The 22,855-nt window shown below is 54.9% G+C and overlaps 8 protein-coding genes across 8 annotated transcripts; 5 read left to right on the plus strand and 3 right to left on the minus strand.

Moving 5' to 3' along the window:
- Positions 1-592: 592 nt before the first annotated feature.
- Positions 593-1,819, plus strand: CABS01_06845 (uncharacterized protein; the record flags this gene model as incomplete). The annotated part of the gene is made up of 3 exons (XM_060540210.1): positions 593-739; positions 794-1,390; positions 1,445-1,819. The coding sequence occupies 3 exons, from the start codon at positions 593-595 to the stop codon at positions 1,817-1,819; spliced, it is 1,119 nt and encodes a 372-aa protein (XP_060403894.1).
- A 293-nt stretch (positions 1,820-2,112) lies between these two features.
- On the minus strand, positions 2,113-3,863 carry CABS01_06846 (GDA1/CD39 family protein; the record flags this gene model as incomplete). Its single annotated transcript, XM_060540211.1, has 3 exons — positions 2,113-2,170; positions 2,222-3,578; positions 3,635-3,863. The coding sequence occupies 3 exons, from the start codon at positions 3,861-3,863 to the stop codon at positions 2,113-2,115; spliced, it is 1,644 nt and encodes a 547-aa protein (XP_060403895.1).
- Positions 3,864-4,909: 1,046 nt separating this feature from the next.
- Positions 4,910-6,699, plus strand: CABS01_06847 (PUL domain-containing protein; the record flags this gene model as incomplete). Its single annotated transcript, XM_060540212.1, has 2 exons — positions 4,910-5,182; positions 5,230-6,699. 2 exons carry the CDS (start codon positions 4,910-4,912, stop codon positions 6,697-6,699), a joined length of 1,743 nt encoding a protein of 580 aa, XP_060403896.1.
- Positions 6,700-7,284: 585 nt separating this feature from the next.
- CABS01_06848 (kinesin motor domain-containing protein) lies at positions 7,285-9,105 on the plus strand (the record flags this gene model as incomplete). Its single annotated transcript, XM_060540213.1, has 2 exons — positions 7,285-7,405; positions 7,472-9,105. The coding sequence occupies 2 exons, from the start codon at positions 7,285-7,287 to the stop codon at positions 9,103-9,105; spliced, it is 1,755 nt and encodes a 584-aa protein (XP_060403897.1).
- A 2,115-nt stretch (positions 9,106-11,220) lies between these two features.
- Positions 11,221-11,631, plus strand: CABS01_06849 (uncharacterized protein; the record flags this gene model as incomplete). The annotated part of the gene is made up of 1 exon (XM_060540214.1): positions 11,221-11,631. One exon carries the CDS (start codon positions 11,221-11,223, stop codon positions 11,629-11,631), a length of 411 nt encoding a protein of 136 aa, XP_060403898.1.
- A 1,429-nt stretch (positions 11,632-13,060) lies between these two features.
- CABS01_06850 (eukaryotic initiation factor 4E) lies at positions 13,061-14,030 on the plus strand (the record flags this gene model as incomplete). Its single annotated transcript, XM_060540215.1, has 3 exons — positions 13,061-13,239; positions 13,363-13,670; positions 13,750-14,030. The coding sequence occupies 3 exons, from the start codon at positions 13,061-13,063 to the stop codon at positions 14,028-14,030; spliced, it is 768 nt and encodes a 255-aa protein (XP_060403899.1).
- Positions 14,031-14,777: 747 nt separating this feature from the next.
- CABS01_06851 (calmodulin) lies at positions 14,778-15,967 on the minus strand (the record flags this gene model as incomplete). The annotated part of the gene is made up of 2 exons (XM_060540216.1): positions 14,778-15,603; positions 15,825-15,967. The coding sequence occupies 2 exons, from the start codon at positions 15,965-15,967 to the stop codon at positions 14,778-14,780; spliced, it is 969 nt and encodes a 322-aa protein (XP_060403900.1).
- A 961-nt stretch (positions 15,968-16,928) lies between these two features.
- On the minus strand, positions 16,929-21,353 carry CABS01_06852 (hydroxyacylglutathione hydrolase; the record flags this gene model as incomplete). The annotated part of the gene is made up of 11 exons (XM_060540217.1): positions 16,929-17,015; positions 17,112-17,138; positions 17,394-17,719; positions 17,936-18,152; positions 18,222-18,255; positions 18,342-18,413; positions 18,518-18,605; positions 18,732-18,774; positions 18,863-18,959; positions 19,261-19,839; positions 20,863-21,353. 11 exons carry the CDS (start codon positions 21,351-21,353, stop codon positions 16,929-16,931), a joined length of 2,061 nt encoding a protein of 686 aa, XP_060403901.1.
- Between the last annotated feature and the right edge of the window lie 1,502 nt (positions 21,354-22,855).

Genomic DNA, 22,855 nt, shown 5'->3' on the forward strand with positions numbered 1-22,855 from the left:
AGGTGATCGAAAACGGACCGGCGTCTTGCGGTCAGGGGTGGTTGGTTGGTGTCAAGTGCAGGTCGATACGCAGTAGATCGATGGACGGAAAGTCATGGTGGAGGTTGACAGGGAACCAGGCGGTACTGAGAGCTCCCGTCACATTTCCAGGTTTCAGCCTATCAAAGAGCTGCCTCCAGTGCTGGGACTAACCAGGAAGGGCTCCGAGTGTCTACCTGCGCAGTATCGTCAGGTGCGTTACTTCTGTTGTCATTGTGGCTGACGTAACGACTCAGGCGCTGTGGGCGCTGTGGGAATGAACTGCTCAATGCACTGTACCTTGCCCGCTGCATGCAAAGCGTCTCTCCAGCCACACATAATGCTCCTTCTCAACTCAACGACGGTCCAGGCGAACTGAGCTCAGCAAGAGCACGCCCTGACTACCTTATTACCTTATGCTCAAAACTCATGTGAGCACCAAGACCTCTCCCGCCTGTCTCTACCTCACCTAGTCGCACACCACATATATGCTGTGGACGAACAACACACGAGACTACGTCTGTAGCCCAAGATGCGCTGATGGGACCTTGGAGACACATCTCACCCGATCCTCATGGCGGATGAAGAAGATCTCCTGACCAAGGTCCACGGCCTGAGCGACCTTGAGCTCGCCGCCTTCTTGTGCCTGGTCAACCGAGAACACTGTATCGTCAGCACTCCTCCTGTCGCCCTCAATGAACTTATCGAGGAGCTTCAGCTTGTAAGCCAACTTGTTGCGGCCGTTCCGCTGCTCACATCTCTAACCTGCCTGCAGATCGCGACAAAGACCTTTGGTCTGACGTGCGCCATCGTGGACTGCTCTCCGCAAACCACCCTGGAGGACTTTGCATCTTCCATCCTCATAGCGCAGTCGCCCACAGCCACCAGATCAGGCTCACCCCTTCGCACGCGCAACGACTCCTACTTCTACTCCCGCGCCGGTATTTCGCCCCTGACCGCCGTCAACGCCTACAGCCCAACCGGCCCCAGCGGCGCAGCCGGTTCTTCCATCGCCAATGTCATCCTCGCCCGGAACCTGGACCGCGCCCCCAAGGCCGTGCAGATTCAGGTCCTCGAGCTCCTACGCACCCGCCGCATCTTCACCCGCACCTCCGTCCAGACCGCTCCCAAGCAGTTCCTTTTCGTGGCTGCGTTGGGCGCCGAGAGCGGAGGCCAGGCTCACGTTACGCTGCACCTGAACGATTATTTCTTCATCGCCCACTGGCACGACCCAGACGACGGCTTTGCCAACCTGGATGAAGCGTACGACAAAGCTGACGATGCCGAGACTGCCAGCACCGAAAGCGTGGTGAAGAAGAGCATCCACGAGGAGACTATGGCCGTCAGCGAGGATCCCCTTTTAAGTGAAGGTGTAAGTGAACTTTCGCGTGGTGTTTGGTCTCCCCTGCGGCTAACTTTTTGGCAGGACATCGCGTCTTTGGCCAAGCTGAGCCGAGAAGTCCAGGTCAACGTGGATGTGCTACGCTATCAAATGAACATTGTCACATATCTGAGGATGCACCGCGCAGTTGCCGGCGGCATCGAACCGATTGCAACGAAGCATCTCGACCAGCTGCTGAGATGCCTCGCCCCCTTGCATAGCCTGGACTTTGTGACGCCGGCTCTCGTTCACTTGGCTATTAGGAAAATCTACCTGCATCGGATCCGGATCGTGCACGCAAAACAGGAAAGGAGCATGCAGTGGGGCAGCCAGCAGGAAGCCATCGAATCCATTCTTGAAGGCGTGGGCGCCGAGGACGTAATCGAAGACGTGATAAACATGGTGGCGGCACCGCTTTGAAGGCAAATCTGACTATTTGTCCAGCGAGTGTGGTTGATTCTAATCAATAGCTACGTCTTGACGAGTCTTTAACCTTGATACCCATGGGAAACCATTCGAGACATGGAACGCCTGCCGTCGATCCGTGTACTGATGCGTTTCCTGCATCTACCTTGTAACGTTCGTTGTTCTCAAATACACTTATTCGTAATCGAACTTCCCATTTCTGTCGTGGAATTAAAAATCTATAATACTACAAGCCAGCCAACACCAGGGGAGGCTTGCGCAATCTTGTCGCCAATTAGGTCACCCGTCTAGTTGACCTGGTTGACTCTGCACTTCCAACCAGATCCGGGGGAGAGAAGAGGCAAGCTGTGATATGTTAGCTTCTGTAAACTTTCCACTCGATGAATCAAATCTTACCTAGCACCAAGGCACCAACCCAATTCGTTACCCTTGATCTTCTTGGCAATCTTGACCTCACGGTCTATAGGCATCTCGTAGCCGGTGTGGAGAAGAGCCATCATGAAGTTGAGGTCAAGGCAGTGCTCAGGACGGTCCTGCAACTCCTTCATGGCACCAGGAATGCTGGCAAAGAGATCCCAAGACTTCTCACCGCCGCAGACAGAGTTGGCAAGGTCGTGCATCTCGCGCAGGGTGAAGGAGTCGGGCATGCCGAGCGGCTTAGTGCGGTCGTAGAAGTAGGAGAAGATGTAGACGTCCTCGCGGCCAAAGGTCTTGGCCAATGATGGCTGGTGGACACCGTTGAAAGAGCAGGGCGCAAGCTTGCAGCTCTCTTCCTTCTTCAGGATCTTCTCGGCGAGGTTGCGGCACTGAGCGGGGGCGGCCTGGGAGGGGCCGGTCATGTTGAAGGTGACAGTCTTGCCGAGGGGGTGCTTCTCGTCGAGCTCGACCTCAACCTCTCTAACCATGCCGGGGGCAATGCAGGGGTGGATGATGGGCTGCTTGACCCAGCTGTCGTCGGACTTCTTGCTCTCAAAGATCTCCTCAATCAGCTGCTTGTGCACGGCCTTGCGGGCGCTCATCAAGCCATATCCCAGATGGGAGTGCTGGTAGAGCTCGAACTTTTGTCCACCAAAGGCAAGGTCGTACTTGTGGTCACCCTCGGCGAGCTTCTCCGGCATGCCTCCGTCCGCAGCTCCCTTGAAGGTGGGCTCAAAGACAATCTGGGTGGAGCCACCGCCGAGATCGAAGACGGCAGCGGTGGGGCTCTTGTCAGGGCCGCCAATCTTGCCGAGGAGGTAGTTGGTAGTGATCCAAGCGTAGACACCTTCGTCGGCGCCGTCCATGATGGCAACTCCGTTATCCTCCTTGGCAACGACGGGGAAGGGGTACTTGGTCTCGAGGCGGTTGCGCACAGCAGCGAGGATCTTCTCGGCGTTCTCAGCTCCGACCATGCGGAGTCCAGCGGTCGCTTTCACCGCGACAGGACTGCAGGACTTGAGCTTGTCGGGAACGTTGGTCATGGCAACCTCCATCAGAGCGTCGAGAGAAGCGGCAGCGGCCTCGGGGTCGTCCTTATACTTGCTGAGACCACCAACTGACTTCTCCGTCATCTTGAACTCCTCATGCTCCAGCTCGGGGGTGGCGCCGCAGTTGTTGAACTTGTAGACGTGGATTCTGGATCCAGTGCTGCCGGCGTCGATCATCAGGACGTACTGTACGATGGGCTTAGACTTGGAGCTGGATTGAGTGCACTTGTCAGTGCCGTACGAAGCATCGGCAGGGACCTGGCCACCAGCGCCGCCTTTCGATACTGCTGTAGATGTATTAGTTTCAAGTTGATCCAATGGGCTTCACTGAGCCATGACTTACCCCCGCCATTGTAGACGTTGACGCCTCTAGGAGACAGATACCAGAAGAGGAAGACGACGAAGAAGGCGATGGCGCCCGTCCTCATCCACCTCGTCTTCTGTGCTTGAGACATATCTCTGAACGCCGCGAACAGGCCAGTATTCCGTTGAGCGGGTGCAAATCGACCAGGCTTTTCGTGTGGATCTCGCGCGGGTTGCTTCGTCGGCAGCGACACAGATGTTCTTCGCATTGGTCGCTTGTCGTAGGTGCTTAGGGGAACACAGAGTAACGCATTCGAGGTACAGCGGCGTCGAGATGGGACAAAGGAGTGGACTAGGCTGAACCGAGGGCCGATTACCAAAGGGAGCAGCACGGGGCGACTCAAGGAAACAGAGAAAAGGTGCGGATGGCCGAAGAAAAGGAGCGGACGAGATGGGATGGAGGCACTGGACCCAGAGAAAAGTGCAGAAGTCGTATATGTAGGGAGACGTCGTCCAAGGGGGGTGAGGAGATGCAAGGTACGGTTGGATTAGGTTGGTCTCGAAGGGGGCTCGATGGCAATTGCAGATTTTCTCTTTTCTGAGAGGTCATCAAAATCCAGACATCCCTGTCTTGAGCTGGCAGTTTGCTAATCTTGGGTGCATAGGTGCGCCAGCGGGGACAACGCGAACCCACTGAAATGTTGACCTTGGAGGCCATCCTCCTGTCGCGTTCACCTTAATGGCCGGCTCTATGATTAGGGGGCGGGGCCACTGACTCCCTGCTACGCCCCCTAAATTGCGCAGTCGCTCCTTCACACGGCACCTCACCCACGCATTAAGGTAGGGCCCATTTGCCGGGCATGTTCTGATCATTCCTGAGGTGATCAGCTTGTGGTCAAGGCACGGCTGGCATTTGAGCTTACCTAAGATTACGTACTGCAGTCTGGCACCTTATCTGCAGGTGGCGGATATATGCATCTTATCGATTAGTCGGCACCTACCTAGGTACCTTACCTTAGATTCCAAGCCACGTGTGGCGCTCCCTCCATCGGATCTGACACTGTGACCGGACCCTGGAAGCTTCTCGTGCAATAACTATTACGACTACGTCTTGTTGCCTCCGGCGTAATGATAGATATGAGCATCCTCCGGAGAGAAAATTAAGAAATCCAAGATCAAACTCTCTTCCGTACACAGCTTCAATCTTACCTTCCATCAGTCAACAAAGATACAACCTTCCCACTTTTCGACTGAACTGCATTACTTCCCAGTAAAGAAGCCAGATCCCGGACTAGACCGAGCGAAGCCTCTCAAGATGGACGTGCATCTCTTAACGTACGACCTATCCCGCGGGCTTGCACGGCAAATGTCCCAGGGCATGCTTGGATTTCACCTCGATGCGATCTATCACACATCCATCCAACTCAACGGACGCGAGTACGTCTACGATGGTGGCATCGTTGACATCACTCCGGGTACATCTCATCTGGGCCAGCCTATGGAGCGTATCTTCCTTGGAAAGACAGAACTACCCATGGAGGTCATTGAAGAGTTCCTAGACTCATTAGGGCCAATTTTTACAGCCGAGGTGGGCTCAACATATGTTTGAATTAACAAAGACTAACGTTTCACCAGGCCTACGATCTCTGGAGACACAACTGCAACAACTTCTCAGACTCATTTTCTCAGTTCCTGCTTGGGAAAGGCATCCCAGAACATATCATCAAGATGCCAGATGCCGTACTCAGCTCTCCAATGGGCAGGATTCTCATGCCTCAACTCAACCAAGTCATAAACTCCAACAGACAAAATGGTTCAATCCTTGGTATCCAGAACAATTCAACTCCTCCAGGATACGGATCCGCACCACAACCCACAAAACCCCAATCAAACATCAGGATTGTGAGTAGCTCACAGGAGCTAGATGCAGCCCTTGAATCTGCGAGAAAGTCTTGCGCTGTGGTTCTCTTCACCTCCGCTACATGCCCACCTTGCAGGGCCATCTCACCCATATTTGACGAGGTATCCGCAGAGGCAGGTAGTAAAGCGATGTTCATTAAAGTAGACGTGGCCCAATTGACGCCGCTTCCCGGAAAGGACTATCCTCGAGCAACTCCGACATTCATCACCTATTTGCATGGAGAAAAGGAGAATGAGTGGGCAGGCGCTGATCCTGCTGCTCTTCGGGGGAACGTCCAGCTCCTGCTACAGATGGCTTGGCCTCGGCACCCTCATGAGTCCCTCAAACTACCCAGCTTTTCCAACCCGAACGCAAAGCCGGTATTGTTCTCAAAAGTACCGCCACTGGCCAAACTTCTGGGCAAGATGGGTTCGGCAGCAGACGAGTCAGCCGTGCAGGCAACCAAGCAGTTCATTGAGGCCCGCGATAAGCAGGGCGCCGCAGCCGCAGTCCTCCCGAACCTAGGCGAATTCTCGGAATTCTTGCAAAAATCAGTGCAGACGTTACCTGTTGAGATTCTCTTCACCATCGTCGACTTGTTTAGATGTGCGCTCGTCGATGCAAGGTTCAGCGGCTACTTTGCTGAGGAAAAGGGGCACACGACCGTTTTGGCAATCCTTAGACTCGTCAACTCACACAGCGACTGCCCGTACGCTTTGCGTTTGGTTACACTGCAAATGGCGTGCAACTTCTTTTCCACGCCTCTCTTCCCGGAGGAAATACTACGAAACGAGGCGTTGAGAGCACCCGTTATCCAATTAATATCTTCCAGTTTCCTAGACGACAGCCACAACAATGTTCGTGTTTCCGCTTCGTCCCTCATGTTCAATTTGGCGCTTTTCAGCAACAAAGTCAGACGTGAGAAGCCTGGAGACGTGTTGCCAGACGGCGACGCGGTAGAGCTGGCTGCATCGGTGTTAGAAGCCATTGGACAAGAGGAGTCTTCGCCAGAGGCACTGCAGGGTATGCTTCTTGCACTGGGTAACTTGGTCTACTGCACACCAAGTGACAGTGAGGTCTCGGATTTGCTGAGGGCGATGGATGCGGAGGACACGATTTTGGCCAAGAAGAAGCAATTCCCAGATGAGAAGATCATCGTAGAGGTGGGCTCAGAGCTTCTGGGCAAGGGGCTTAGACGGCCGTAACTTGGTTTGCGTCGGTAATAGTTATAGAATACACTAGACTGCGTGGCGTTTGGTACAGGTTGGGCGTTGACACCGTCAAAGAGGTGCCGAGTGTACACTAGACTTTTGTTTGCAGGGCGATTTGTTTACACGAATGGAGCACGACTGTCTGTCATCTGATTCTTCCACAACACACCAGCACCAACGCCTTTTTGCGCATCTCTGTGAATAAGCGGCCCTTCCTCCGTCTAGCAAAGACCAAAAAAATCATCACTTACCCAATTGAATCTGAATCCCTATTCCCTCATTTCATTTGCCAACAAAAAGCAAATCGACGACACTTTCCAAGAACGTACTTGCAACACCCCCTGCGTTCCTACCCCAGGCGAACAACACACCGCATAGCTAGTGTGGCGTCACTGCCCCGGCAACTCGGCCCCACCAGCTTTCCTCCCAATTGGGCAACCGAGTAAACAAGCCCGACCGCCTCGAGTTGGGATGTGGGCTTCGCAACGGCAACGATACCACGCAATTTTTGAAGAATTGAAGCAGACCCTTTGTGGATTGTCTCTCGATCATCGACTGCTACCGCCAGCGGTTTATGAGATGCCGGCTCTCTACTCGTCTGCTTCAACCCCGTCTCTGCGGTCGCACGATGGACCGGTCAGAATGGACGGGGGAGGCAATGTTCGTGTCGTTGTCCGAGTGCGGGCGTTTCTGCCCAGAGGTATGTCGAAGGCTTTCTAGGACGACGTAGAAGAAAAAGAAGAAGGAGACTGATGAAAGAAACCAGAAATCGAGCGTGGTGCCGAGTGCCTGGTGGAGATGGACCCCATCACCCAGCAAACGACGCTTCTCGTGCCCAACGACAGCGACCCTGCGAACGCGAAAGCAAAGACGAGAAAGGTTATCGAAGAAAAGAATTTTACATTCGACAATTCTTTCTGGAGTCATGATCTCAGCGACAAGTATTATGCCCACCAGGAAGACGTCTACAACAGTCTGGGCGAGGAATTCCTTGACCACAACTTTGAGGGCTATCACACATGCATCTTCGCCTATGGTCAAACAGGTTCCGGAAAGAGTTATACGATGATGGGAACACCAGACCAGCCGGGCTTGATTCCTCGAACGTGCGAGGATCTCTTCGAGCGAATCGAATCTGCGCAAAACGAGACGCCCAACATTTCCTACAACGTCAGGGTGTCATACTTTGAGGTCTACAATGAGCACGTCCGGGACCTGCTTGTCCCGGTTGTGGCTAACCAGCCGCCGTACTATCTCAAAATCAGGGAGTCGCCAACGGAAGGACCGTACGTCAAGGATCTGACCGAGGTTCCTGTCCGCAATCTCAATGAGATTTTGCGATACATGACGATGGGAGACAGGTCGAGAACCGTGGCCAGCACCAGAATGAACGACACGAGTAGTCGCAGTCACGCGGTATTCACAATCATGCTCAAGCAGATCCACCATGACATGGAAACGGACGAGACGACGGAGAGAAGTTCGCGTATCCGCCTGGTCGATCTGGCTGGCAGCGAACGTGCCAAGGCGACCGAGGCAACAGGCCAGCGGCTTCGCGAAGGCAGCAACATCAACAAGTCGCTGACGACCCTTGGCCGAGTGATAGGAGCGCTCGCAGATGCCAAGGCGGGTTCGAGAAAGCGCAGCAAAGACGTCGTGCCGTACCGAGACTCAATTCTCACGTGGCTGTTGAAGGATTCGCTGGGAGGCAACAGTAAAACGGCAATGATTGCTTGCATCGCGCCGTCGGATTACGAGGAGACTCTGTCGACGCTTCGCTACGCAGATCAAGCCAAGCGCATCCGCACGCGCGCGGTTGTCAACCAAGACCAGATCTCGTCAGCGGAGCGCGATGCCCAAATCGCAGCTATGGCGGACGAGATCCGAGCCCTTCAGCTGTCAGTGTCGGAATCGCGCCGGCGGGAGAAGGATACCAAGGACCAGGAGGAGAAGCTCGAAGAGTACCAAAACCACGTGGCTACGATGCAGCGCATGATGGAGGAGCGCAGTCTCGTCGCCGAGGGCAAAATTCGTAGCCTGCAGACAGAGAACGAGGCCTTGCGGCTGCATCTCAAGCTCGCGCTCGAGAGTCTCAAGAACCCGATCCCGGCCGTCACGATCAAGCCGCCGGAGGCCGAGGAAGTGGAGGACGAGGCTCAGAGGGCCAAGTCGGCGGGTCTCGAGGGCAAGGAGGAGAATGGCGAGGACGCCGAGTCATTGTACGACGACTCGGACGACACGGCGTACGACTCGGACGTTATGGAGGATAATGCCAGCGACATGCAGGAGTACATGCGCAGTCTGCTGAGCGATCTGGGCATGTTCCGAAGGAAGATTGGAGACGACAAAGAACGCTGGGTCGGCGAGGCGCCATCTGCAGGAAGCAAGATGAACTTCTAAAGTTATATTTGTAGGGGGGTTTGATGAATGAGTTGCGGGCGACAGAGCTCGGCTATTGATTGTTACGAAGCGCCAAGACGACAATGGTAAGCATGGTGTTTGGGGAGTCCTTCTTGTTCTTCGGGGTTTACTTTGTTTAGGAGAGAGACAGAGAGACAGAATCCATAGTCTGCAGTCAACACATAGTACATGGCACATGAAGACTCTCGTACTGGGTTGAGGCCAGTGATGATAACGCAGTGTGGATAAATGGCTGTTTCCTCTGTCGGGACACGTCACGATTGAAACTCGCAGGAACACGATCCGGCCTGTCAGATCTCATGGAAAGTGGGCGGGTGTTCTTTGCTTGTTCCCATTGATCTCAAACAGGGGATCCGTTCTGGCGGTGCTTCACAAGTCAAGGTGCATGGAGCAAGGCGCGGGAGGGCCGTCGGGGGCCGCTACGCGCCGCTTGCGCCATCTCTAGAAATACACAGTCAACTGTCCCATTGAGAGTACTGCAAATTGGGAATACGCCGATCGTCGAGAGCCGAAGAGGGATGTCGTTGTTGGGGTTAGACAGGGTTTGTGGTTGGCATGGATGAAGCATCCGGAAGAGACGACGGCGAAGCAAGCCAGCGAACTACATTGTCAGGGGGAGGAGTTTCGAGACAGCGGTTCAGTTCTTTCGACGGCGGGCAACGTGCTCCGGAAGCCGTTGGCCGTCGAAACTTTGACGTGCGTCTGTGTCCGTGTTGAGTGTCAAACTTGCCAGCCCTAGGAATCCAATGTCCGACGGGAGTTTTGAGAGTTGGAGGACATCGAGGTAAACGGCTTTCGTTTGGGTGTGCCAATTCAAGAGGCACATCTGGACTGTTGAATTGAGTATTGGATGAAGCTTGATGTCTATTCCGTAAGTATAGTTCGGGTGCAAACGCCGTTTGGGTTTTTAGTTTTCTTCTCCGGCGAGGCTGCCCGAAGCAGCTTGCGATCAGTTGGTTTGCCTTACAATGTTTTGATCGTCACGGAAGATCGTGAGGAGTTAGTTTGCTAGTCAACTCGTGGTCTGTATATGGCGGCGGCTCATCGTCGTGTGGCCCTGTTTGCCGTGCTTTCCGCGGGGATGCATTCGTAGGAGCCAACACGTCTCGAATATTCAACGTCGCAGCTTTCTGCGATATACCGTCCTCGAGATCCATCTCAAGTTTTCTTCCTTTTTGACTTTAAGGGGTTCGTTCCTGTCTGATATGCGAGTGATTTCTAGAGGATTGCCAAAAGGGCGAAGAGCGCGAGAAAAAGGTTGAGTGAACGGGCTGTTGGTTGAGCTAGGCGTCGAGCCCGACTCTCGAGCTTTGAAGTGTGCGAGTGGTTAGAGAGCGTGCATTAGTGTGACTATGACGAAGTTTTCCGAGAGTCAATTGATCTTGTGGGTGCATCTCCTTCTCCGCTCCGTTTGATAATGTTGAGCAGCTCAGACGTTGGATGGGATGTTAAGGGTCATAGCTGGACACATGTTGACTGAGGTATCCAGAAGAATGTGCCTTCTTCCACCGTAGACAAATCCAGGCTTGCAGTCAGTTTGCAATATGCTCTGGACCATTATTGGCAGGCAACTGCTTATCGAGGTAGGCAAGGCATCTGGCCTCGCTCGGATCAGCTCCTCTTCGACAAGTTGGAAACTCGAGGGGAGGTTGCGTAAGTTGCGGTTTCCAACGACATCTGCGCGTAAGGCACCTTGCAATCCCATGGCGGCACACGCCTCGTTCCTGGTCCCTGTTCCTGGAAGCTGGAAAACCCCCCTGCCAGGCGGCGACCCTGCTCATTTACACCACCCTCAGGAACCGCCGAACCGAAAAGAACAGCTGTATTTGTATGGTATTACGGAGTAACGTGGGTAATAACCTTCCTTCTCGAACGTGAACCTGAACATCCGGTCTTTGCTCCCCTTGTCCACCCTCGTCGCCGCGACTTATCACTGGCCGCGCCGGCGGCTGGATGTTTCAGGGCGGTAAGATGTTCCCACCAAAGTTCTAAGTACCATCTCCCGGGTTCCTTCTTCGCTTCCTGTGGATCGACTACTGTGATACCGTCCCAGCCGTTGATGAACTCATCGGCTCTGGGTTTGCCAAGTTGCCAATGCCAGTCGGTTCCAGCGTCTCCAGACATCACAGTCAGATCGGGACGGACGGCCGTGACGGCTGCCGCGGAATGTCACCTTGGGTCCGTACCTACCTAGGTACACGGCAGGCTACGGCAGGACCGCAGGAGGATGCCGTTGCCGTTTCGCTTGCGTGCCTCATGTGTGCAGCGGCAGGTTCCTTCCACCACCACCACATGGGCAGCAGAAGCAGAAGCAGGAGCAGGAATCGCGTCCGAGACGTCCTCATTCGCCTGTACCTTGCAGAGTACCTAAGGTACATGTGTATCTGTACGTACCCGTGCAGCCAGGAAATACTGGACATTGTACACTCGGACGGTTCGTGTATCGTCCCGTCTCCTTTTCCCCTTTCCCCCGTCGAGATTCTGACGACTCTTTTGAGAAGTTGAGTCTGGAGCCTGCTCACTTCTCACTTGTTCTCTCGGGGCTCATATGCCATTGCCCACAGGACCAAGGTGCCCTGTCCTGCTGCGCTTCAGACCTCAGATCTAAGCCCCGGAGTGACCATTGACCGGACTTCGAAGCTCCCTGCCCACTCTACCTTATCCAGACAGATCTCCTAGACTCCCGCCCTCTACTTATCCCGCCCATAGCAAAGATGCCCTGCTCTTTGGGACCGCCTGGAGTGTCGTCTTGTGTTGCCGCCCTAGGTTTCTGATGCCCCCTGTGGTGTAGATACCTCGCAAATTGTATCCGCCCTCCATGCTCTGAAGCACAAGAAAGAGGAGCACCATCGAGGTATCTTGAGTGTCGCCGTGACGAGAGATGGGATGAAATGAGATGGACAGCTTCTTGCTTAATACCCCTACCTCGCCGCGGACTCGTCCTCGGGTCTCTTCCTTCCCTTTCTCTCTACCGCCTCTCCCTCGGTCGTCGTCCTGTTGCATCTTTACGATTCTTTGTCACCAACTCCCTGAATACAACCGTCGAGTCATTCAGAGTTGCAAGGAACCCGATCCCCAGCTGCTGTCATCAGTCGTCACGCCTTGTTCTGTCTAACAGGTATCTTCTGGTCCACTTGTGTCCCTCTGTCGGGTCCCTGGCACTAGGTAATTGACACTTGAGAGGAACACCACCGGGCGCCAAAGCAAGCTGCAAGACAAGGGCATCTGTTCCTGACAATCAAATCTCCCCTCCCCGCGCCATCTCGCTATCTGATCTGCCAATACGGATACTCCTTACAGACTACGGATACGTACGAACAGGCTGTATCTGTACTCCCCCAGACAAGTCCAAGAAACCCACCAAACCGGTCCTTTCATTGGCGATTTCCAAACAAGCCCAAGCCTCCCGTCTCTCTCCACGTCTTCTCCTACCGGGCCAACAACCACGTTACCACACACACACAAGCCAAGTCAGCAACCAGCACACAGCAACTATACAGTAAAGGACGCCGGCCCTCAGGCACTTAAGCGTGCCCCGTCCCCCGACCCGTCAACGGCCTGCCCACTTCTGCCCCTCGTTGCTACATTAGGCACCGCCGCACTCCACTCAGCCAACCAACGACCAGCGACTCAAAAAAGCAAGGGCATCTCAGTCTGGCAGCGTGTAACTTGTCACTGTGTCCCGTCCGTCGTCCCTCTTAAGGTACCTCTCTCGGTCACGCCTACCCGACCCCCGATCCCCGACCAGGTCCAGCGGGCAAGCGACGCAACATACGACCTCAACTTCACCTTCGACCGGACACTTGCCTTGCGACTCAACACTCGACACCCTTTTCCGTCTTCTTGCTGCTGCGACTTCACCTGCTGTTGCCCTTCCTGTGCATTTTCATCTCGATACCCCCTTTCCACCGCCCTCCCAACCACTTCACACGCCATGGCCGCCAGACCTGCCCTCTTCACCCGTGGCCTGTCGGGGCTTTCCCAGAGCACAACCGACCCCAACTCGCCCAGTGTCAGCTCCCCGGCCGACCAGCGTGACGATGCAAAGCGCAACTTCCTCAAGGCCATGCGCCCTCTGCCCACACAACATTACTGGAATGTCTACTTTGACAAGTGAGTGCTCCTCTCGAAATTACCACAGTGTCTGTCCTCAGGCGCCTGTCCCAGATCTTGCGCAACCCCACCCCCACCACCCCTGAAGCTTTCAAGACTAACGCCCAATACTCATTACTCCAGACAAGCAAAGGACCAGCAAAAGTCGGGCAACGATGAGGAGTATAAGGTGCAGCTTGAACAGCTTGGTTCGCAGATAGAATCCGTCCAGGACTTTTGGAAGTACAACAACAACACACCCGTCGATCAGATCAAGATGCGCGAGTCCATATACCTCTTCAAGCAGGGCTTCAAGCCCATCTGGGAGGACCGCCGCAACATCAACGGCGGCGCCTGGACCTTCCGTGTGCCCAAGAACATTGGTCCCGATGTGTGGACTCGCGTTCAGCTTCTTGCCATTGGCGAGAAGCTGCAGAGCGTACTAGACGACAGTATGTCGCCCTCTCTTCCGTGTCTTCTTGCATCTCCTTGACCACAAGCGCAACCAAGCTAACCCTTGACTACCTCCAGACGACCAGATTTGCGGTGTTGGTCTGTCCGTCCGCTTCAACTCCCACCTCATCTCCATCTGGCACCGCGACGGCTCCAAGCAGAAATCCGTCGATGCTATCCTGGAATGCGTACTCGAAGAGCTCCCCGCCGAGCTGCGCCCCAAGGCCGATAACTACTTCTACAAGCGTCACCAGGACCATGCCGGCTTCAAGGCACCTCCCGAGCTCCAAGTCGTTATCGACTCACAAAAGGCGGCCGCTGACAAGGCCAAGGCTGCGGCCGGAGGTGCGCCGGCTTAGAAGGCCGGCCGCGTCCCTCCGCACTCTGCCCCCTTCTAGGGCCTTGCTGGGGTCTGAGAGGGTCTTTGCTGCGGCTCCGAGGCCCAACAGCGTGGCCTCTGCATGAATCCCCCTCCCGAGCCCTTTCTCTTCTCTGCACAAAAGGCAACCCCCATCCAGTGACGGACACAGCGGTGAGGAGGGACCTCACTTGGTCTTAATCTCACCAACCATACGGGAATGGGAATTTATATGTGTTTTGTTTTGTTGGGCAAATCAGGTTAAGTCCGTACTCAATCTCAGGCCACGGTAATTGGCAACGCACCAACACACAAGGAACAAGGCCGGAATAAGCATATGTCATGGGCGTTTTCTTGTTGTCTCTTTTATTAGCATGGAAATACAAACTCTCGGGGGCGATGAAGATATCACACCCCACGGGTGCCATATGGGCTGCACCGAGATCAGATAGAATCATCATTACCACCGGTATTTACCAGAGTGTTCCAGGGACTGCAGCAAATTGCAGTTACTCGTGTGGATTGTGAACCTTGAAGCCGTGGGATTGAAGTTCGAACCATGATAATAGAAGTAGCCCGTAGATGCTATAAGCGCGCCCTAACACAATGAAAGAAGGAAAATGCAATCGCCGTGCCTCCCAAACGCCAGCACAATGGGGTATAATGCAGGACCAAACCCGCCACATAGACCACGAAGCCTCTCAACGTCCAACCCAGCCGGTGAGGTAGATCGCACGCGCGCGCGCAATCATCGCCAAACCCCAGCCCGCCGCATAACCTCCTCAAACTCGTCCCTCCTCACTCCCTTGCCTACGCCCGCGCCGCCGTTGGCTTCGAGGATCATATCCCGCAGCACCTCGTCCTTGACGTCCTCCCTCAGCACGGCAGCAACCCTCTTGAGGTCCGCAATCGTTATGACATCCCGCGGGCCAGCAGAACCCGACGCCGAAGAGCCTCCGCCGGCCCCGGCCCCCGTGAAAAGCCCAAACGCCTCCTCCACCTCCCTCCTCCTCGCCTCGCCTCCGCCCCGTTCTTCCCTCTGATGATACTTCAACGCACACACGGCGAAGAACGGCTCGTAGGCGACGAAGCCTTCGCCCTCGGGGTCCAGGATCTCGACGAACTCGGCCTGCTCGTCGCGGGAGGAGGGCGGGATGCCGAGGGCGACGAGGCAGGAGCGGACGTCTGACGTGGGGATGACGCCTTCTTTGGAGTAGCCTTTGAGGGGTTCGGCGAACAGGGAAAAGGCTTCGCGGATCTCGCGCTCTTCGTGGGCGGAGATGTTGTGCTCTTTTGCGAGTTTGGAGGCGCGGGGGCGGGGGACGTCTGTTGTTGAGGAGGAGGGTTTTTGGGTTGGCGGTTTGCGTTTTGCGGGCTTTGGAATCGGCGTGTTAGTTTTGGGTGGGTTGAGGATTGCGAAGAGGGGTGGTGGTGGTGGCTTACCATTTTGGAAATCTTGGATGGAGTTGAGATGCTGATTCGGTGTTTTTGAGGAGTTTTGTTGGCTGCGGGAGAGGTGGTGGGATTTGGAAAATGTGGTCGTCGCAAGCGCGAGCGAGGCAGGTGCTTGAGAGCTGGAGGTCAATGACGATGGTTGCGCCGGGACGAAAGAGCGCCGGGGACGCGTTAATGGGTTGTGGGGCCGCGCGTGTTCGGATACAGTGCACTGACCATGTGCGCGAAGTTTCGCTCGCACGATAGCCCGCCCCGCCGTTGCAAAAAAATTCAACATAAAAAGCTTCCGCAAACTACGGTTCCTCTCCTTTCTCAACCATCACAACCTCACGACACTCACTCACTGTGAGAAGCGTCGACTACCTCAACCATGAGACCCCCCAAACCAGCTCTAGCGCCTTGCGAATGAACAGAGAGGCCGACGATAAGCAGGCCCTTCACCGGATCCTGCGCGCGCACTTCGCTCTCTGCTTCACTTCCCATTGCCGATCACATGGACCATTTTCACCAAAAACCTCGAGACCTAGGCAACGTGGTCGAAGAGAACAGTAGTTTACGGATCTATCAAAACCGCCTCCACACTCTGCCATAGGTCAAAGCTGCCTAGAGGAAGTGTGCCTCATACTCAAAGCTCCACGGCCTCCGCGCCGGACCTGCGCCCAGCAAATCTGGGATCCTGCATTCATACCAAACTCCAAAATGGATCACGCCACACGGCTATTCATGCCCTCTTCCTACGCGGCGCTTCCAACTCGGGGAGTTTGCAGCTGCAACATGCCAATGCCACACCCGCAAGGCATCACAACCCGCCAAACATGGCACCCTCTTCGTGGTTTCCTTTCCTCGTCCCCAGCGGGACTAGACAAAGAACCACCGTCTTCAAAACATTGAGACGAACTTGGAAAGAAAACCAAAAACATGACATGACACAGCTTCTAAAAAATGCTAGAGCTTGCCGCTTTCTTACCCAGAGCGAGCACGTGTGGACAGTGAAGCAAGATTAAACAAACGGGGGCGCGTCGCAGGACGTACCGCCCCTTCCCCGGCTTACACTCTCGCTTCAATCACTTGTGGTTGTCGCGTTTAGGACCTGTGGGAGACATGCTCGTGACGCGGTGATGTAGTTTTGATGACTTTGATGTTCACTGTCTGAGAAGTAGTAACAGACGTGGCTGCTGTGCTTTTGATTTCGCGGTCGAGAGACTGCTCTCGCATACTGCCTACTTCAAACTCTTGCAATATGTCCTATGGCCTAAACTTGCCGGCCCCCATTTGAGCAATCTCATCATGTTAGATCTTGGAATCAGGAGGTGGACTATTCATCCGTCAGACTTGCTCATGGCATTACTACCGGCCCAAGTGCCACGTCCCATAGCAGGCCGACGCCGTAGGAGAATAATACCATACGACGAAACGGGAGGGGGATGGAAAACCTGCCACTTACTCACTTGAAGTTATTCTTCATCTCACGCAACTTGTTCATGACGGAAACGGGCTCGCTCTCCCCCGTCACCCTCTGAATCTCGGGGTCCTATTTCGTGACAAATACCACCATCAGCCTCTGTGTCTCTCCAAGGCGAGAGTGCCCGCGAGGCTCCACGGGGGCAAAGGGCCTGTAAAAACTCACCTCGACGCGCATAAAGACGTTGTGTTTCTGTGTTTTCGAGCAGTCGTTAGCTCATCTTCCCCAACCTTACCCTCGTACTTCCACGTTGTTGCGAAAGAGGGGGGGGGGGGGGGGGAACCAGGAAAAAACTAACCTTCCAACCCCACAAATGAAATTTCCCCCGTGGTTCTTTTTTTTGCTTTTTCCTTCCGCGCGTCTAGCATCCCCCCCCCCTCCCTACCCTCGCTGGCAGTGGGAGGGGGGAGGTGGGGGGGGGGGGGGGGGACACTAGGAATAACATACCTTCTCATCCCCAATCGTAAACTTGCCCTGCGTCTCCTTGTTGTTCTCCGCGAACGCCTGCAGCTTCTGGATCGCCTCGTTCTGCAGCACCGACGCGGCGAACTTGACGTTGGATTTGGTGTATTCGTGGCCGGGCTTTGTTTGTGCTCTGTCAGCAATGATGCCCCCCCCCCCCTTGTTCCAAGCTTCATCCTGTCCCTGGATCAAGTTTGATGGGAGGTCCAAGAAACTCACAAACACGACCGTGTCGTCGGGAAGCGCGGCCAGCGTCTTGTTCAGCGCGCTGTGCATCTCCTCCGCGTTACCCTCGAAGAACTTGCCGCAACCTGTCGGAAAGTAAAGAAGGATAGTCAGCAAAAGAATCTCTAGCAGCTACGCCTCTGCTTCCCCCAACAGGGAACCTCTCCTTCTCAAAGGCATCTTCTCCCTCGTGATGGTGATGATTATCGAGAGATGAAACCCGCCCCGCATTGTCACCGTCCAAGGGACGAAAAGGAGGCGATGAGTTGATAAAAAAAATCGGGCAAACGATGGGAACCCACCGCTGATGAAGAGCGTATCGCCCGTAAACACAACCTTCTGGTCCCCGTCCTGCATGAACCAGCAGATGCTGTCCTGCGTGTGGCACGGCGTGTGCAGCGCCTTGACGGCGATGCCCTCGCCAATCTTGAACGACTCGCCGTGGCCCGGCGTCCGCGTCACGCCCTCGCAGTCCTTGCCGCCGATGATGGGGAGCTTATCCAGGCCCAGCTCGCCTTGCTGTTTTTCTGTGTGTGAGTCCGGGCGAGACGGGGAAAAAAAAGGGGGGGAGGGGGATCCAAGACGTACCAGCTTCTTGTTTCCGCCTGCGTGGTCCCAGTGGCTGTCAGAGATGTCAGATACGCGCACAAGGTCTCGAGGGGATTCCCCGCGTCGTTTGTGAATTTTTCTCAAGGACGAGAGTCTCACTGGTGCGTGTTGACGATGGCTGTGAGGTTGATCTCGCCGCTCTTGATAGCCTTTTGCAACACGGGAGTCACTCTGGAGAGGGTTGTCAGCTTAAGCTCGATACACGACGCAACCGCAGTCCAAGATGCCCTTCCTCTTTCCCTCAGATTCATGAGTGATGGGGGAGAAACACTTACTCGGACGGGTTGGCCGGGTCAATGATGACGGCATCGTTGGTCTTGTCGTCCTTGACCAGGTAGGCGTAGTTGTTACTACTGCCCACCCCTGAAAACAAGTCAAAATCTCATGCCAGTATGATGGAAACATATACTCCATCTGCTGCCTCTCACTCCCGTTCTCTCGTGTTTAATAACGAAAAGGGCATCAAGAAGCTTGCGGGAGGTGACGTACACATGGGAATCGACTGGATATGCATAGCGTTGGCGAATGTGAGCTATCCACCTTGTATAAGCTTCCCAATCTCTCACAAATAGCTAATCAACCTAGAATTGAATGGGCAAACACTGGGGAAAAAAACTCACTGCAGCTGTAACGGTGGCGAGTTTTTGTCTCAGTAGTGGTCTCCTTGCGATGAGGGTATTCATGAAAGGCAATTGTGCAGTGTAGTGAGAGCTGTTTCTTCTGCAGTCAGTTGGGGGATCAGAGCTGTGAGCTGTTGCGTTCGGGAGCTCCTCGGCAAGTCACGGTGACGTTATTACAAATCCGCGAGGGGGCCAACGACAGACGACCCGCATCCAATTGGCATCGTCATACCCCACGTGATGTCGCATGAGCACTGCAACAACAACTCCATCGGTGATATCTCGATGCTGAATACCTCACAGGCAAGAGCATTTTCTTTCATAGATGATATGTAGTGATGATGGTATAACGTTTGAATGTTCACATATGACACCTGCGGCTGGGGTCGACGATTTACGCGACGCCAATAGGTCGTGGCTTCCAAGTCCCCTCAAACTTGGCCCATCCGGTGCCAGCGCTCTCGGAAGCCTCGTCCTCCTCCATCTCGCCCTGCCCATCTGCTTGTCCCTTGCGCGCAATGTCCTCTGATAACCGCTGAGCCGCAAGCATGACGGCGTCGCTCGGCGGCGCCTCAATAATCTTCTCCAGTGTCGCCAGCAACCGACTCTCGTCCAGCCCGTCAATCCATTTCCTCATCTCAGCCCTCCTCCCAGCGTCCTGCTCCTCCAGAAACGCGACCACGACTTCGCGGCGCACAGGGACGGCAGAGCCGGCGGCGACGGCCACGGGACCCGTCCTTTCGGGGGCCTGGCTCACGACCTCATTAGGCCCCAGGTGCTGCCAGTAATACTCCCAGATCCAAACCAGCGCTTTGCGCGCGGCGGACCGCAGCTTCGCGAGAGACGGCAGCGTCTCGTGCGTCGCCTGGTGCCGCAGCTCGACAAAGGTCGCCGGCAAGCCAATAGTCTTTGCCACCGAGTACATGCTCAGCTTGCGTTGCTTATCCTGATGGCCGTCCAAGAGCCCGGTCACGAACCTAGACGAAAAAAAGAGCAGTGTAAGCAACACCGAACGATCGGCAGGCGGTGACAGTGGCAGATTGATCAATCAAGGGGTGCACCGTGTACCCGAGGCGGAAAAGGCAGGGCTCCCGAAGCCCGGAGGCTCGAGCAATGAATGATCTGGGCAAGACACTTGCAAGCCCTCACACCCATACTGGGTTCTTGAACCGGCGCCCATTGACTACAGGGTGAGAAACGAGCTATGGCATTCCGGGTTTGCAGCGACGGGCCTCAAAGAGGCCATAGGAAGTTTAGCATGCCTCAAGCAAATCAGGCCAAGCTTCCCCCGATGCCAGGAACGTCCCTCAGACCATAGCTCCCAAGTGTACTGTACCGCTGACGCTTCCCGAACAAGGTGAGACGCCCAATTGCAAAACCACGCCGGCTTGCTGGGAATCTTGAAGGGGGGAAGAGAGGGGGTGTGGGTGTGCTGGTTGGCGCGGTGTATGTAAGTGAAAGCCTGTCTTGGTGTATGTGGCTTCCAGCAGTCGCGCAGATCAGGCGATTGTTGATGGCCCTTCAGACGGGACCCGACTCGGGTAGGGGGGAGTGAGTGGGCTACGGTACATAGGGTGCTTCGGTGGTGAGAGGGGGGGCGTGTGTATGTTTGTGTCGAAGGATGGGTGAAAATGACAGAAAAGTCAAATAAAGATGTGAGATGTGAAATGCGCCGAAATCCAAATGTAGAGGTGACAAAAAAGAAGAGGCGGCCCAGATCCCTGGAGGATTGAGATTGTTTCAAGCCACTCTCTAGAGACAAGACTCCAAGGGCAGAAAGAAGGAGGAAGAGGAGGAGGCGGGCGTAGGACGGAACGTAAAACACCCCTACTAGACTTTCCTTTCTCTCACTGGCACGCCGCACCTTGAACTTGGAACTAACAAACAGCCTTTTTTGGCCCTTGAGATGATGGAGGACAACAGAAAAGAGACAAGTGATAATATCAGAGACAGAGGAGAGGGAGAAGAGAGGGAACTCTGGAGAAAGATGTAAAACGTACCGGCTGAAGGCAGCAGCGTAGGCAGCGCGAACAGCATAGGTGCCGGCGCCGCCCTTGCTCTCGGCGTCGCTGAGGATGGCGGCCGTCAGCAGGGCCGTGGACTCGACCATGTGCGGGCAGTTGCCGCGCTGCATCCACATGGACACCCTCGCGACGGCATGGTGCTTGTCGCTGCTTGGGGTCGTCTTGTTGGTGCTGGTGCTTGTTGCTGGTGCTGATGAACTTGACGATGGCGTCGGCGCTGGTGCTGGCGCTGGCGCGTGTGCTTGTGCTGGTGCTTGTGCAGCTGTTCCTCGTATCCAAGACCTTGTCAAGGCCTGGGATGCGGCGGCCGCGGACGCTGCTATTGCTGCCGTACCGCTAGCTCGGGCGGCGGATGTGGATGTTGTTGGTGCCGCTGATGCAGACGCTGGGGCAGCGGGATAGAACTGCTGGCGAACCTTGAGCAGCTCGCGGCGATCGCGCCACGGCGTCAGGATGTACTGCACCATTTGCTGGGTGTGTGTAATGTGCCGGGTGTGTGGTGTTCAACTGCGAGAGTGTGTGAGTGTGAGTGGGTGTGCGTCTCTCTGCGCTTGTGTCTGGTTGTATGTGTGAGAGTCTGGATGGCTGGCCGCGGGGAGAGACTTGCTGTACCCAATGTGTCCTGGCCTGGTGGTGTGTGATCGAACGTACGATTACTTACGGTGTGCTCAGATCCGCCCTCGTCTAGCTTTCCTTGACCGGGCTGCTGCTGCTGCTGCTGCTGCTGCTGCTGTACAGACGTGCTATGCTTGCCAGTCTGTCTTTTCCAAAGAGCCCAAAGCCAAATTCGACTCGCGTGTTCCGTTCCGTTTGTCTTTCCCCCCCCCCGGTTTCGCTGTCAGCAGCCTTTGCTCCCGACCCCCGTCTGTCTAGAACTCTAGTGGTCCTCAGAAAAGCTGACGACTTGCAGTGTTTCAGGCCCCTATGCGTGTGTGTCCCCCTTGAGAAAGAATGTCGTTCGCTTTGGTTTCGTTTCCTAGTGTGTCGCGAGGGGAGCGCTCGCGGCTTTTGGCGTTACGCTTGAAGCTTTCTTACGGGTTTGCGGCTCAGAAGGACTGGACTCGCTCGTTTTCCCCAGACGGATAACCCGGGAGAGCCGAATGAGCACCGTCTGATTTCGTCCCTTGTTCGAATGGCGTTCTGGCCGGGTCCAGTCTGATGGCGGATTTGGGTTTCAAAGGCTCTGTTGAGGAAAATGGGGAAGAGGATAGGATGGGAGGGGGGAAAAAGACATGAGGTTGAAAAAAGTTCAGTTTTGGGAACGGGGGGAACTGCGAAATGTGTTAAAATTCCCCGATTAGTATCGAATAGCGGCCGCCCGATCTTCAGATTGCACATTACACCTCACCGCCAACCACATTTCACACACTCATCCATCCACTGTCCCTCACAACCCTCACGGCACTCACATTTGCTTACACTCACACGCCCCAAGCTACTTACTCACCTGTGTAGAATAATCCATCCCTCTGGGACACGCAACGCCACCACATGCGACACGTTAATACACTCCTCCCACCTCACTTCACTCATACCAGCCAGAAACGCAAGTCAAGTGCAAAAAAGCATCATTCCATTCCACGCGGTTATTCGGACTTATCGTTGTCCTTGTTATTGATCATCAGACGAAGTGAACCCTCCAATCTCGATATGTCACTCTCCTATGTTGTCTGGCCATGGCGTTTCGTGTGGAGATCCGCTTTCTTCTCATACTGAAAAGTTGAGATGAGTAGCCGCCACGTCCCGTTCTTTGGCCCATCATCACAAGGCGAACTGATCAATCTGAGCATTCCCGCGGACTCAGTCGGTCCACCGAATGATGCATGGTCCGATACACGCGATTACTCCCTTCAAGCTTCACTCCAGACATGACTAGGCAACAATGTAGGGAAACATCATGGACACGTCAAAGCGTTTTCTATTCTTCCCGATGAACAATGTCTAAACTTTTTACTCTGTTCTCATCAAA

The sequence above is a fragment of the Colletotrichum abscissum genome (genome assembly GCF_030869225.1).
Source record: "Colletotrichum abscissum strain IMI 504890 chromosome Unknown Scaffold_14.1, whole genome shotgun sequence".
NCBI classification, from domain to species: domain Eukaryota; kingdom Fungi; phylum Ascomycota; class Sordariomycetes; order Glomerellales; family Glomerellaceae; genus Colletotrichum; species Colletotrichum abscissum.